At 43.5% G+C, this 15,214-nt stretch overlaps 1 protein-coding gene across 6 annotated transcripts in view; it reads left to right on the top strand.

Moving 5' to 3' along the window:
* Positions 1-2,657: 2,657 nt before the first annotated feature.
* EMCN (endomucin) overlaps positions 2,658-15,214 on the top strand; it is an 84,412-nt gene continuing 71,855 nt past the window's right edge. For 3 of the 6 annotated variants that reach the window (XR_012668052.1, XM_075127543.1, XM_075127544.1), the window contains exon 1: positions 2,658-2,924. Coding sequence is in view for 3 of the 6 variants with exons in the window: in XM_075127543.1 (XP_074983644.1) it covers positions 2,840-2,924 (85 nt within the window). In the remaining 3 variants the exon portion in view is untranslated. The remainder of the gene's footprint in view (positions 2,925-15,214) is intronic. The other 3 variants (XR_007356315.2, XR_007356314.2, XM_048847493.2) reach the window with 3 other exon arrangements.

The raw sequence follows: 15,214 nt of genomic DNA, 5'->3' as shown, positions 1-15,214 counted from the left end.
TTAAGTTTGTTAAGGTATATATCCCGGATTTTCTCCTTGGAGCATATTCTGTGGTATCTGAGTGCTTAGGAGTGAGGACTGGGCCGGGCACAAAAACAAGATGATCTGTACTGACTCCCAGGACTCCTAAAATAATCTGCAATTGCACTATGAGCTCTGGAGTATAGTTTTGGTTTTATAAGACCTAAATGAAAAAAGATATGAGTACCAAACACGTATGTGTAGAGCCTCTTTCCCCCCACCCCCTTTTCCTGTTTTACCAGCAGCAGGAACAAATTACCCACATATTACTGTATGCTGTGCTAATTATTAGATCAGGCAGTTCATGAGGTCAGTTGTTCCTCATGGTTTTCTCGCAGGACTCTGCCAGTCCTATTTTGCTTTTCAGGTTACCATTAGGTCCACCCCAATTCCCGAACCGGCCTTTGAAGAGCATTCCCTTGTAATATCTAGTCCCTGTCTCTGGCCATTCAAAGGAATAACCCAGTAAGCTGCCTCCTAATGAGACAGAATACACACAGCTGGAAGATTACAACTCAGGTTTCACACATTTGCTTAATCGCAAAGCACTGAGATGTATTTATCATAACATGAGAATAAGTTTATTAACAAAGATAGAGATTTAAGCAGTGCTTAATTTGTAATGAAAGAAGTGCTGGAGCTCAAGCAATTTTTTTACTTTCATAACTGACACGACAAACCCAGAGGTACACAGTTATTAACTGTCGAGCCTAGAGGTGCCAGGGCTCAGCCCTGGCAAGCTCTGACACAAATTAAGCACTGCATTTAAGTAAGGGTAATGGAAACAGAATTGGGTACAAATAAAACAAAAGTATAATGCACTTTCTAGAAACTACATCTTAACAGTCCACAATTCTTGACTAAAGCTGTTTTGCACCCTCAGCCTTTCTACAGAACTTGCTGGTTTTCAGTCAAACCCACAACCAAATTATCAAAAACCCTCCTCCTCCTCCTCCTCCTCCTCCAAGAGTGTTCTTCGGTAAATTGAATAACAGGGTGTTGTCCTTACATGTTCTGTTATAGTTCAGTAAACCTTTGAAATGTGTTCCAGCTGGTTGTTCTCCAGTGTGCTTTGTCATGTTGCCCTCTCATCCCCAAGTTAACTTGTTTTTCCTGTTTACGTCACCTGTAAATGTAGCTCCCAGTGTGTTTGGATCACAATGCTTAATTTACATATGGGAGTGATAACTACCTTCCCTCCAGTCTGGAAGAAATATGTTTCTCCCTTGGATATGTATTTGAAAGCATAATATCAGTAGAAAATACATAATTCCTCATATAGTGTCAATGCACACGTTTCACTAGGACAGTGGTTCCCAAACTTCTTCCGCCGCTTGTGCAGGGAAAGCCCCTGGCAGGCCGGGCTGGTTTGTTTACCTGGAGCAGTGAACTGCGGCCACTGGGAGCCGCGATCGGCCGAACCTGCGGATGTGGCAGGTAGGTAAACTGGCTGGGCCCGCCAGGGGCTTTCCCTGCACAAGCGGCAGAACAAGTTTGGGAACCACTGCACTATGATATTAATGACAGTGTGTCTCACCACCTTTCATGTGATACCTTACAAGACACTTGCAGGATAAATACTATAAATAGTGTTAGAAGTAGTGAGTTTGTCAGGCCTGTTAGGAGTTGCTGGCACAGAGTTTGCTGAACCCTTTGCCAGCTGGCACCAATGGCTGTATCACAGAGCTCCACCAAGGTCTCTTTTGAGAAGGAGGGGGAGGGGAGGTCAAAGTAGAGGAGGACTCTAGCTCATTAGAAAGCCTGGTAGAGAGTTATACTTTTAAGGATATAGTCTCATCACACGGTGCAGTGAATTAAGATTAGAAATCTCTGTACAGCAGAACAAGAATATACCTCATGGTACTATGAGTCCGACTCTGGATGCAGTGATTAGAGCTGGTTTTGAAATTTTCAACATTTTTAGAGAAAAACTTAAGGTTTTTTTTAGCCCATTTATGACCAGCCGTATCAGTAGTGACTGACCAAGGATCGTTTGAATGCTTCTGCACGGAGTACAGAATGGGAGTTAGCCAATCTAAGTTTCTCATAGGCAGTCCAAATGCCTATCCTTCTGGCTATGGAATGTGGCTGTTAAAATGACCTGCCATTTCATATCAAATGCAGAGTATGACTTACTCAGACTGCATTTCATAATTAGATCTTCCCATCCTGGGACATAACCTTGGGGTAAGGGAAAGGTATTCTGGGTTCATGGTGCATTCCCTTCTTTGTGGGAGATTGCAAAAGACCAGCAGCAATTCCTGTATGCCAGGCCACCTCGTGCTCACTGTTGATTCTGAGTCATCTCTGGCCATGCAGTTGGAATTCCAAGGTTTCCTGTCTTACAATATTACCATTTATTCAGTTGCAGACTATATTAAATTGCAGTTTGCTCTGTATTTCAATACCTTGCTATAAAATGGCCCTTGTTTGGACCATCACTATTAAGTGTCCCCTTTTAAAAACATCCAAAATATGTTACAAAAAATTGGTCTGATGTACACCATTCTAAAGAAAGATCTGCCTCTCTTTAGAACCTTTCCTGGCCTCTGGGCTGAAAAAAACACAAAATAAAGTATTAACAAAAACACAGTTGACTGCCAAAGGAAATGAGTTCCTGTAAGGACTGAAACAATAAGTCTCCTCTGTATTGAACTCTCGGAGGGAATATGCTGCGTTTCCTCCTGTTCTTTATCAAAGTCCCCAAAATAAGCTGGAATGGGCAATGACTTTGCACAGTCTCTGCACACTTTTTCCACTTACTAATTAGGGCCTGCCTCACAGAGAGAGAAAACACGCTGCCTGGCTCTGCAAGGGAATGCCCATGCTACAGATTACAAGTATGAAGCTGCTTGGAGCTGCCCTCCTCTCCCTGGCCGTGTTCAGCATCTGCACTGCAAATGGTAAGAGTGCACTGTTCTCTGTCACTCTTCTGACTTTCTTGGTAAGCAGCTAAGTGCGCCTGGGCACCGTATATGGGTTTCTGCTAGGCTTCACCTAACTGTACTATAGCAGCTCAGTCGTTCATTCCCACATGTATGGGCTGAGTAACTGCATTTGGAGGAATGCAAGGAGGGCATTGGTTTTTAATCGAATTAAATGTCTATAGTGAAATAGCCTACTGACCGATCAGTTTCTGTGGCCTATCTCTGTCCAGCTGTCATGAGCCTCCCAAACCTGAGGGATTAAAAGCACCCAGCAACTGGGAAAAGCCATTTACTCAAAAAATGTTTTCCCTCTTCTCCTGTGAAAAAATATATTTTTGGGGACTTTTAAAAGGATTTGAAATGTTTGTCAGATTTGAAAATACCATTTAACACACTGGGGAACTTAAAGTGTGTCCGAGTGTAACCCTGCTGACTTCACTGCAATTACACTAGCAATGAATTTGGCCAAGTCTGCTTATCAGAAGCCAGTGTATGTTGATCACAAATACATGTAGACTTGTAACATTCCTCCAGTGTAATCCCACAATGCCCAGGGCAGTAGTGTTTTAGTTCTGCAATGTGAAAAAGTTACTCCTGTCTCCAAATACTTGATGATACTAGGTGACATAATGGACATTGACCTGCTTTTTCTAATGTTTTTCTGCATAAAAGTTTGTGTACTTTCAAAGCAGAATAAATTACATTTCATTAGCGTGGGAAGCAACTACAACTTAAACTATCATCTCATCATCTTTATCAAGGATTAATTTGAAAACAAAGCTGATTTTCTCTCTCCAATTTTTTGGCCCATTATGCAGCAGATCTGTAGTCATAGCTTTTACAGATGTCATTAGAGCAGATGGCTTTCAGTGACTGGCTACTAACCAGTGAATAGAAACTCTGTTATTAATGGATTAAGTAATTGCAGGCCACTGTGTCCTCAAACTTTTACTTGGGTTACATGTTAGAAATTGATGCACAAATAAACAAGTGTGTCTTGTGTGGTGTAACTTGTGTTGTTATTCTGGCTCATTGCTGTTAAAAACGTGATGGAGATTGACAGGTAATATTGTTGCTACAGGAAAATTTGCTTTTCAAACCCTGCCAGGTCAGTATGAACTCTGTAAGTACGTGTTTGGGCTGCTATTTATGCTCTCTCTGCTGGGGTTAGAATGAGCAGCCTTCCTGCCATTGTTAAACCTTGACTTCATTGCAGGTCTTTTGAAAAGCAAGGTGGGATTAGTTCAGTAGGAGCAGGCTCAGCAGTGCTGTTTGTAAAAGCTTATTAGAAAGCAACATGCACAGGTTAAAGGGGATGCAAAGGAGAGCTACGATTTCTGTCAAATGCATTTCCTAACACCTCTCCTGTCGCTGAATGGGAATGATTGGGTAGTGCTCATCACGCTGAATTAGCCAATATCATCAAGTAATGGTCATTTGCTTGTAACTATTTTATTCTGTTATAAAAATCTTAAACTCAAAACAGACATGCTGAAACTCCACTGGTAAAATAATAGGAAAAAAAGGAAGACCATGGGTGGAAAAATACAAAGCATATGTCTCCATCTCTACCATACAAATGAAACGTGAGTGGAGCTGGAAAACTTCATAAATTGATAATCTGTGGAGGACAGAAAGGAATCCCCTCATGTTTGACACAATCCTATTGAAAGGGACACTGTTAACTTGAAATCTGACCAGTTTCAAAAAATGAGATGAGCAAATTCAGGTACAACACTTCCTACTGAATTCCCCTGCTAGTTTCTGTTATTTTATAATCCCACTTTCCTATTTTTTAAAAATATTTTTTCTCCTATTGCCGTGTGAAAGACCCACCCAGAGACTATATGGGGAGAGTGAAACTGTTATACGCACAAAGTTCTGTCAAATGCTCAAAGTGAACAGACTGAGAAAACTGAGGGTTATTTTTCCTTTAATTTAATTTGATTAGGTGTTCCTTGTCGCAACAGCAGGTAAAAAATGTCGGGCAGTAACTGTGATTTAAGTTGACAGTGTCCCTTTAAGTAAAATGCAATTAAGGCAACCTCACTTTTTTTTTAAAGTCAGTCGACATATGTTCCCCATCTTAGGGACCTAGTAAGTGGCCCTCTCAAAGCTAACTGGCTGCTCCTCTAGTCTCTGAGAGTATGCTTTCATTGCAGCTAGCAGTGACCTGGGTGGAAAGACTCATGGTGGTGGGGCTCATGCTAGAGTGGGAAGTTGCAGCTCTGGCAGAAATTCTGACTAGCCACTCAAGCTCAGATCCAGGGCCCTGAGTTGCAACCCCACACTGCTGGTTTTAGCAAGCTAGCTCCACCTCCGCTATCTTGAGTGTCTGCCAAGGGTAGGAGTGTTCCATTCAGCTGCACTTTAGACATACCCTGAAGACTTCCAATGGTCTCCCCTTCTCATATCTTCAGATAATGTGTGGCCTTTCACAATTGTCTGGGAGCATTATAGGGTGTGTGGGGAGGACATACATCACCCTCTGAAGCATCAGGTATTGACTACCAATGGAGGCAGGAAATGACAGAGCCGCTTTTTGCATCTCCCTATCTTAATGTGTGTTGCGTGCCTTCAAATGCATCTCAAAACTATGCAGTCCTGTGTGCATCCCTTTTTGTGCAATGGATTGTAAATATTCCCACATTCTGGCAAAAGACTTCGTCCCACTTAATAGGAGGCACTGTCATATTTTAGAATTATATTTAGTTGAAATTGTAGATTCAGCCAAACCATAGCCTGGAGGTGAACACTCCCATCCCAACACTATCGAGAAGTTTGGAACTGATCCAAATTGTGCATTTTGGGCTCAACACTCATTGAAATGTTTGCGATTTGTGGATTTGTCTGGAACCTCTCCACACACATACACACATACAGATGCAACTATTATGATCTGCAGTGTTTTCGAATGTTCTCCCCAAAAGGACATATAGTTGTCATCTTCCTTAGCCTGCAGGGATTAACTGCAGCTTGATGAATACTGGACTCAGCCTCCTGCAAGAAACAAATACAAAGAGAGAGAGAAGTTGGCAGCCCTCACAGGACTGGAAAATTTTAGGATCTAAATTCAGTCTGTGAGCTAGCAATATTTTCCTAAAATTTTTCCAATAGAGTTTTGATATGAAATTCTTTGGACTCTCATGCACAAGCGTATTATTGGAGGCTGGATGAATCTAGAAATGTTCAGGATCCATTGATAGCAAAATAAAAGCCCCAGAACCTTCCTGACAACTCAACTCTAGTCTAAAGGCTTCTCTGAATCCCAAACTTCATAGTGGACTTGGGAATTCCTTGACTCTAGAATTAAAGTGCTCTCGCCTAACCACATTTCCCGCTATCCCCGTCTGCACCAAAATATACATATACCTTAGCACAGAAATGCTTCCTGGGCTGATTCATCATGCTTCCAACTACCTATTACCTGGGGAAAAGAGCTAACAGGGAGGGAGGGACAGCTGGGAGAGAAACTGAGCCAAAGAGCTGTGAGCTATGGGATCATAGAAGATTAGGGTTGGAAGAGACCTCAGGAGGCCATCTAGTCCAACCCTCTGCTCAAAGCAGGACCAACACCAACTAAATCATCTCAGCCAGGGCTTTGTCAAGCCGGGCCTCAAAAGCCTCTAAGGATGGAGATTCCACCGCTCCCTACATAACCCATTCCAGTGCTTCACCACCTTCCTAGTGAAATAGTATTTCCTAGTAGCCAACCTAGACCTCCCCCACTGCAACTTGAGACCATTGCTCCTTGTTCTGTCATCTGCCACCACTGAGAACAGCTGAGCTCCATCCTCTTTGGAACCCCCATTCAGGTAGTTGAAGGCTGCTATCAAATCCCCCCTCACTCTTCTCTTCTGCAAACTAAATAAGCCCAGTTCCCTCAGCCTCTCCTCGTAAATCATGTGCCCCAGCCCCCTAATCATTTTTGTTGCCCTCCACTGGACTCTTTCCAATTTGTCCACATCCTTTCTGTAGTGGGGGCCCCAAAACTGGATGCAATACTCCAGATGTTGCCTCACCCGTGCCGAATAGAGGGGAATAATCACTTCCCTCGATCTCCTGGCAATGCTCCTACTAATGCAGCCCAATATGCCGTTAGCCTTCTTGGCAACAAGGGCACACTCTTGACTCATATCCAGCTTCTCATCCATTAGACTCCCCAGGTCCTTTTCTGCAGAACTGCTGCTTAGCCACTTGGTCCCCAGCCTGTAGCAGTGCATGGGACTCTTCTGTCCTAAGTGCAGGACTCTGCACTTGTCCTTGTTGAACCTCATCAGATTTCTTTTAGCCCAAACCTCTAATTTGTCTGGGTCACTCTGGACCCTATCCCTACTCTCCAGCATATCTACCTCTCCCCCCAGCTTAGTGTCAAACTTGCTGAGGGTGCAGTCTATCCCATCATCCAGATCATTAATGAAGATGTTGAACAAAACCAGCCCCAGGACAGACCACTGGGACACTCCACTTGATACCAGCTGCCAACTAGACATCAAGCTGCTGATCACTACCTGTTGAGTTCGACAATCTAGCCAGCTTTCTATCCACCTTATAGTCCATTCATCCAATCCATACTTTTTTTTAACTTTCTGGCAAGAATACTGTGGGAGACCGTATCAAAAGCTTTGCTGAAGTCAAGATATATCACGTCCACTGCTTTCCCCATATCCACAGAGCCAGTTATCTCATCATAGAAGGCAATCAGGTTGGTCAGGCATGACTTGCTCTTAGTGAATCCATGTTGACTGATCCTGATCATCTTCCTCTCCTCCAACTGCTTCAAAATGGATTCCTTGAGGACCTGCTTCATGATTTTTCCAGGGACTGAGGTGAGGCTGTCGTCTGTAGTTCCCTGGATTCTCCTTCTTCCCTTTTTTAAAGATGGGCACTATATTTGCCTTTTTCCAATTGTCCGGGACCTCCCACAATCACCACAAGTTTTAAAAGATAATGGCCAATGGCTCTGCAATCACATCCGCCAACTCCCTCAGCACCCTCAGCTGCATTAGATCCGGCCCCATGGACTTGTGCATGTCCAGCTTTTCTAAATAGTCCTTAACCTGTTCTTTCACCACTGAGGGCTGCTCACTTCCTCCCAATATTGTGCTTCCCAGTGCAGCAGCCTGGGAGCTGACCTTGTCTGTGAAGACCAAGGCAAAAAAAGCATTGAGTACTTCAGCCTTTTCCACATCATCTGTCACAAGATGCCTCCCCCATTCAGTAAGGGTCCCACATTTTCCCTGACCACCTTGTTGTTGCTGACATAGCTGTAGAAACCCTTCTTGTTACCATTCACATCCCTTGCTAGATGCAACTCCAATTGTCCTTTGGCCTTCCTGATTATACCCCTGCATGCTCGAGCAATATCTTTATACTCCTCCCTGGTCCTCTGTCCAAGTTTCCACTTCTTGTAAGCTTCCTTTTTGTGATTAAGCTCACCGAAAATTTCTATGTTAAGCCAGTCTGGTCGCCTGCCATATTTGTTATTCTTTCTGCACATTGGGATGGTTGTTCTTGCACCCTCAAAAAAGCTTCTTTAAAATACAACCAGCTCTCCTGGATTCCTTTTTCCCTCATATTAGCCTCCCAGGAGATCCTGCCCATCAGTTCCCTGAGGGAGTCAAAGTCTGCTTTTCTGAAGTCCAGGGTCCATATTCTGCTACTCTCCTTTCTTCCTTTTGTCAGTATCCTGAACTCGATCATCTCATGGTCACTACTGCCCAGGTTGCCATCCAGTTCTACTTCCCCTACAAATTCTTCCCTGTTTGTGAGCAGCAAATCAAGAGGAGCATGGCCCCTAGTTGGTTCCTCCAGCACTTGCACTAGGAATTTGTCCCCAACATTCTCCAAAAACTTCCTGGATTGTCTGTGCACTGCTGTATTACTCTCCCAGCAGATTTCAGAGTGATTGACGTTCCCCCATGATAACCAGGGCCTGTGATCTGGAAACTTCTGTTAGTTGTCCGAAGAAACCCTCATCTACCTCATCCACCTGGTCTGGTGGTCTATTGCAGATGCCCACCATGACATCACCCTTGTTGCTCTCACCTCTAAACTTAACCCAAAGACTCTCAAGAGGCTTTTCTCTAGTTTCGTACTGGAGCTCTGAGCAGTCATACTGCTCGCTTACATACAGTGCAACTCCTCCACCTTTTCTCCTCTGCCTGTCCTTCCTGAACAGTTTATACCCATCCATGACAGTGCTCCAGTCATGTGAGTTACCCCACCAAGTCTCTGTTATTCCAATCACATCGTAGTTCCTTGACTGTGCCAGGACTTCCAATTCTTCCTGCTTGTTTCCCAGGCTTCTTGCGTTCATGTACAGGCACCTAAGATAACTCGCTGATTGCCCTACTTTCTCAGTATGAATCAGGAGGCCTCCCCTGTTGCATCCTCCTCCTTGTGTTTCCTCCGGGTATCCCACTTACCTCCGGGCTCAGGTCACCATCCCTCAGCGAACCTATTTAAAGCCCTCCTCACTAGGTTAGCAAGCCTGCCAGCGAAGATGCTCTTCCCTCTCCTCATTAGGTGGATTCCATCTCTTCCTAGCAATCCTTCTTCCTGAAACAACATGCCATGGGCGAAGAATCCAAAGCCCGCTCTCCGACAGCACCTGCGTAACCATGCATTTACCTCCACAATTCAATGGTCCCCACCTTTGCTGATGATCAAATACAGATACTCCTTCTGAGTCAACACCAAGATTTATTTTCCTGAAGAAATGAACCAAGACTAAAGTGAAGCTTGTTCTCTAATTGTTTTCAGTGGAGTGTAGGCATTAGCATGTGCTTATAGAATAATACCTAGCACTTCTACAATGCATATCTTCTTCAAAGCACAGTACATATATTCACTAAGCATCTGATTCTGTGACTCTTTGTGACAGTGAGTAGCACTTTGCCCACCAAGCACTCCTGTCAAAATCAGGCATTCGAAACAAACAGGAGTACTGGCGGAGAAAGGTACTATTAAATTAGTGTGGTTGGGCAGGTGTGTGGGATAGTGGTGAGGCAGAATTTGGCACTACAGGCCTGATCCAAAGGGCACTGAAGTCATTTGAAGTCTTTCCATTGATTTCATTAGGCTTTGTGTCAAACCCTAAATGAGATGAACCTAAACCAAAGCCCCCAGATCTGAACACTACTGAGCTTTGTGGGTCACCCCATCTCTATAACCAGACAAACCAAACAGCCAGATTCCAGCTTTGCAGCTTGAGACAATTGATGATGACAAAATGATATTAATTAACAGGAGCATTTTCAAGTGATGGTTGTTTGCATTTCTATTTAGATGTGCTTTGAGTTTGTAAGTAACGTTAATTGTAGCCAGAAGCGATGGACAAACTGTTCTACTCTCCTTCCCTCGCTCATGTCCCCATATACACAAACCTTCATTTGTTTTAGGAACTAGATGCAAAGGGAGCCATTTTTTGAGCTATTGCAACACTTGAATATGTTTTCTTCCCATTCTGTGTCCCTTTCCCCTCTGTTTTGGTTCAGACCTCAAATGCAGTATCAGCTCATCAGCTCAGTTTTGCAGGCTCAAGAAATTGAATAGGCTTTGGGTAATTTGCTGAATTTTGGATGCTTATCTGAACTGAACTTGAACTTGCACTCTAAACATTTTGGGGTTTGCCGGTTGTTCGTAGGTGGGGACATCTGAAATCAATTTGCAAGATGGACATTTTCAAACATCCAATTGCAGTAAATGGAATTTACTCTAGCCTTTAATTGAGCTTTAGTTCCTGGGCAGGTGGTGTTCTCCCTCCCGACACATTCCTTTGACTCATTACTGCTGTCTCATGTTGGGCCAATAATGGCTTGTGGATTTCCAAGGTAAACTTACAATTTTTGTTCTGTTCTGTAGTATGTTTTACTCCCAAACACAAAGGCAGGTTCAACGCAGGTGGATAAGATAAGGAAACACAAGCTGAGAATAGAAATAGCTCACTTGACCGGTGAGCAGGGCATGATGTGCAGCCAGAACAAATGGAAGCTGGATCCTTAGGGAATATTAAATTCAGCCACCTCTGGCTGCAAACACGACACCATATAATATTAAAAATACCAAACTAGAGGCTGTCTTGCTTTCATACATCTTCTCACTTGAAATGATTTTGATGTCCTTTTTTCTGGGTTTTTCTGTCTCCTATATCTGGACCAAATCCAGAGGCAAAATATCCACTGAACTCAATAAGCTTTTCCTAATTAAAGAATGAGTAAGAAGCTCAGTGTTTGACCTTCTGTTTACCTACATGCTTATCTCCAGCCTCTGCAAAATCTGTGGATACATAAGTGACAAAACTCTTTCCAGACATACTGTCTCCGACTAGACTAATGAAGGTTCTAACTGGTGACATTCTGCCGTGAAGCTATCATTACAGTTTAAAGAATGTTCAGACCACAGAGCATCAACCCACAGAGAGATGTTACTGATTTTGTACTGCAGTGAATTTCTAATTTTATGCTGAAGCAAATTTAAGACTGATCATCTACTTTTTATAAATACCATGTTTTAAAATGTACATTGTAATTGGTTAGGAAAAAGGTATGTCAGGGTTGGGATGCTGTAAAACTATGGCTGTTGCTGGAAAAATTCTCCCCAGACTAAAACTCTTGGCAAAACTGTCAAAATTCAATAGGAGTGCAAGGGGTGTCATTTGACACAGAACTTGGCCCAGTGGATATGTAGGAACTGTTGCTTCCATACAGCAAGTCAGGAGTCTAGGCCAGGCTCTAATAAAATCCCATAATCTGCACTTGGCAAGCCCAAGAACAGGACAGCATGCAAGGAAACAGGTATCCCATTTTTAAATTGGGGTATTGGAATCCCTGGGCCAGATCCTGGCCTGTGATATAAGCCATTTGAATTGCTCCAGTAGTGCATAAGGCCCCCTAAAGAGGAAATGGGTCCAGTTCTCCTGTGATGGGTTAGGTCCTTCCCAGCTAGGCCTGATAGAGAGCACCTGGCCTCTATGAAGACTCAGGCAGCAACTGTGAAAAGGGAATAGGGAAGGAGCAGTAAGGCGCTGGTGACAGTTGCCAGTCAAGAGCTCTATGAGGCTCAAAAGAACAGTAGTCAAGAGCTGCTGGTGAAGTTCAGTGAGAACACTGTTGGGAGAGTGCTATGGATAGGAGTTGCTGGAGAGAACTGGCCAGAGTGGGGGAACCCTGCTGAATAGAAGACTTGTGCAGAGAATCCTCGATAAAGGGGAAGAACCAGCTCACTCAGTGCAGGCTGAGCCCAGGAACCAGAGAGTTGATTCTGGAGGGAGGTTCCCATGAGCAGGGGTGGGACTCCAAACAAAGAGACCCGAGGAGTGGAATGCTGCAGGGAGCCCTCTTGCAGAACAGCTGAGTGGAGGGCTGTGAGAGAAGAGCTGCAAGAAGCATGGAGAATTGCTGGAGATGTGGAGGCCCTGGAATAGGTGCATAGTAATTGGAGGAATTGTTGACTCTTGGATGTGTGGCTTGGAGCTGGGCTCCAGAGTGCAGGGCTGGAGGACTGCTGCATTTTAACCTGCTTTACTTTGGGGTCGGAGGGCGGGGGAGAATTCTGACTTGGAGGAGCTTGCTGAATATGGAATTGTGGTAATTATTCCTGGGTTCAGGCCTAGAATTGGACTCTGAGAGGGACAATGTTCCTTTTCCAGGAGGGGGACGTGACCATTAGTCTAATCTGTGGTGAAGAAGATGGGCAACTTGGTCGGCTCCAGGGACTGTAGGAGAAAACAGACAGGACTCACCTGTATCACAGCCTTCCCTCCCCCTCCCCTCCCACCCCAGTGTGTTAACAAAGTATTTTCAAAACAACATTTAATCTCATTTTTACTTGCACTTGGATGTTCTGGTGTGTTTGCTGTAGGTTGTAGATAGCAGCACACTGCAGGTGGCTTGAGAGCAAGGAGCAAATACAGAGTGGTATTTCCTCATCACATACATGTTCTGTAGCCTTTCTGCCTTGCCTTACCATTCTAGTGAAATTGTGCATCTTGCCAGCATGGGAGATATACTCCAGCATTGCTATCCTACAAGATATTTAATCCTTTTAAAGAGAACATTCAGTTTGTATTAACATCTCAAGAGCACAGAGTTGAAGCTTTTTTGAAGAACACTGGTGCAATTCAAGCGTTAGGGTTAAGTTAATTGAACCATTGGTTGTTGTAATGAGTTGTTAATTCTTTCTTCTTCTCATTTTTAGCAGAATATGAATATACCAAAGGGATTCGTATTTGGGCTTGACATGTATGGCTAGTGAGGCAATACTAACTAACATTCCAAAATCCTTGATTTTTAGCTGGGGAAAACAGTGGCAGTAAGGTTAGCATCTGCTGCCTTCCTGGCCAAAGAATCTAGCTCTTTTCTATATAATAATTTATATACAATTTTATAATGTAATTACCCTCCTGGTCTGAGATGTGAATTTTTTGCTTCATAATGACTAGAAATAATCAGTCTGGCATATCCCAGGACTTCCTGGCTGCAGAATTTGCCACAGGTTCCACCCCCCAGCACAGAACGTTGACTTTTATTTAAAAAATAAATCAATCTTAGCCTTTAAGGCTGCAACGATAACATTTGCAGTGTAAACAAATACAGTGATTATATGTCAATAGCTGTAGATATCTCAGAGAGATGATTTCAGGCTAAGGGCATTACCCATATTCTCAGCGTGATTGAACTTGGACATCTAATAATGTCAATGTTGCTAATTGTTTTGAAGCTGGCCATTTAAGCGAAAAGTTGTTGTTGGAAGCAGTGGGAAAGCTAGTTGCTAACAAGGAACTAGAAAGTCAACACCCCTCATCCCCAAAAATGATCACATCAAACCCTTCAAGAGAAGAAGGGAAGGAGGAGATTCATCCTTTCAGCCATGCCTATAGCTTCAACTGCCCTCTGGCCCAATTACTTTCCCAGATGCCAAAAAGCTCCACATAGCCCTCTCAGAGCTGACAAAACTTTCAGCTTCTCCCTGACAGCTTCTCCTATATGCGAATACAAAATGCTGCAGCACAATGAAAATTGAACGTTCACGCAATTGAACTGAATATCTAAGTAAATGACACTGGTGATACTTTAATGACGGTAGTTATTCAGTTTCGTAGGGGATTCAATAAAAGTTAAAATTTTAAAATTTGCTTTAGGGCTGCCATGGAAATCCAAGCCTGCAGAATCCAGGGCTCCCTGCTGCAGAATTTAGCTCCAGCTTATAGCACAGCATATGAGCCTTGGAAATATATCACTGTAATGTTAAAAGGATGGCGGTCCAAACACCCTATTATATTAATGCCACTTCAGAGTGTCTTTTGGGGAGTGGTGTTCTTTTAACAGAAGGGTGCTATAGTATATCACTGTATTTGTGTAGATGATATCGGCGGCAGAAAATATATTTGCTGAATTACTAGATTCCGTTTGAAGCTGTTGGTTGATGGGGGTTCCAGTGAATATCAAGAGGAAGATTGGTATTAAAATACTTGCAGAATAATGCAGTACTAGAGGTATGCTGCCAATAACTGAAACACTACATATAGGTACCCCGATACACCCCTTTTCATAAGCATGCCAACTTCGTGATATAGTTGCACCTACTTTGTAATGTCATAGGAATTTAGAGATGAAAGTGACTTAATCTGCTAGTGTAATGCCGACAGACCCCGGCTGTAGGCGGGCAGGATTGAACCTGGGACTTCTGAAGCTAAATGCATGAGCCTCTGCTGCAAGAGCTAAAAGGCACAGGGCTGTTAGCTATGGCTGTAGCAGATTCATTCATTTCTAAAAAGAAAAGGAGTACTTGTGGCACCTTAGAGACTAACCAATTTATTTGAGCATGAGCTTTCGTGAGCTACAGCTCACTTCATCGGATGCATACCGTGGAAACTGCAGCAGACTTTATATATACACAGAGAATATGAAACAATACCTCCTCCCACCCCACTGTCCTGCTGGTAATAGCTTATCTAAAGTGATAAGTGGTCTCAGTGCCACTACACAGGTCAGAGCACGGCACCCAAGAGGTGTGTGGGTTACACTAGGACACCTTATCTAGCTGTCTCTCTTTCGGCAGACAGTGGCAGTAGTGTCATGCTCTTTACCTCCTCTGTTTCTTCATTGCCCCTTAACAGCATCCTGTTCTGGATGCTGTGTTGACCTACTGCCTCAACTGTTAGTGACACCCATCCCTCCTCTGCAACATCAAAGCATACGAGAAAGATACTCGTTTAGAATCTGGACCCAACTGTACCCTCTGGCTGGTGCAGATTCAAAGTA

This window comes from Caretta caretta, chromosome 4 (assembly GCF_965140235.1).
Source record: "Caretta caretta isolate rCarCar2 chromosome 4, rCarCar1.hap1, whole genome shotgun sequence".
NCBI lineage: Eukaryota > Metazoa > Chordata > Testudines > Cheloniidae > Caretta > Caretta caretta.
The sequence above is the reverse complement of the archived record's forward strand: the minus strand, read 5'-3'. Positions and strand labels throughout refer to the sequence as shown.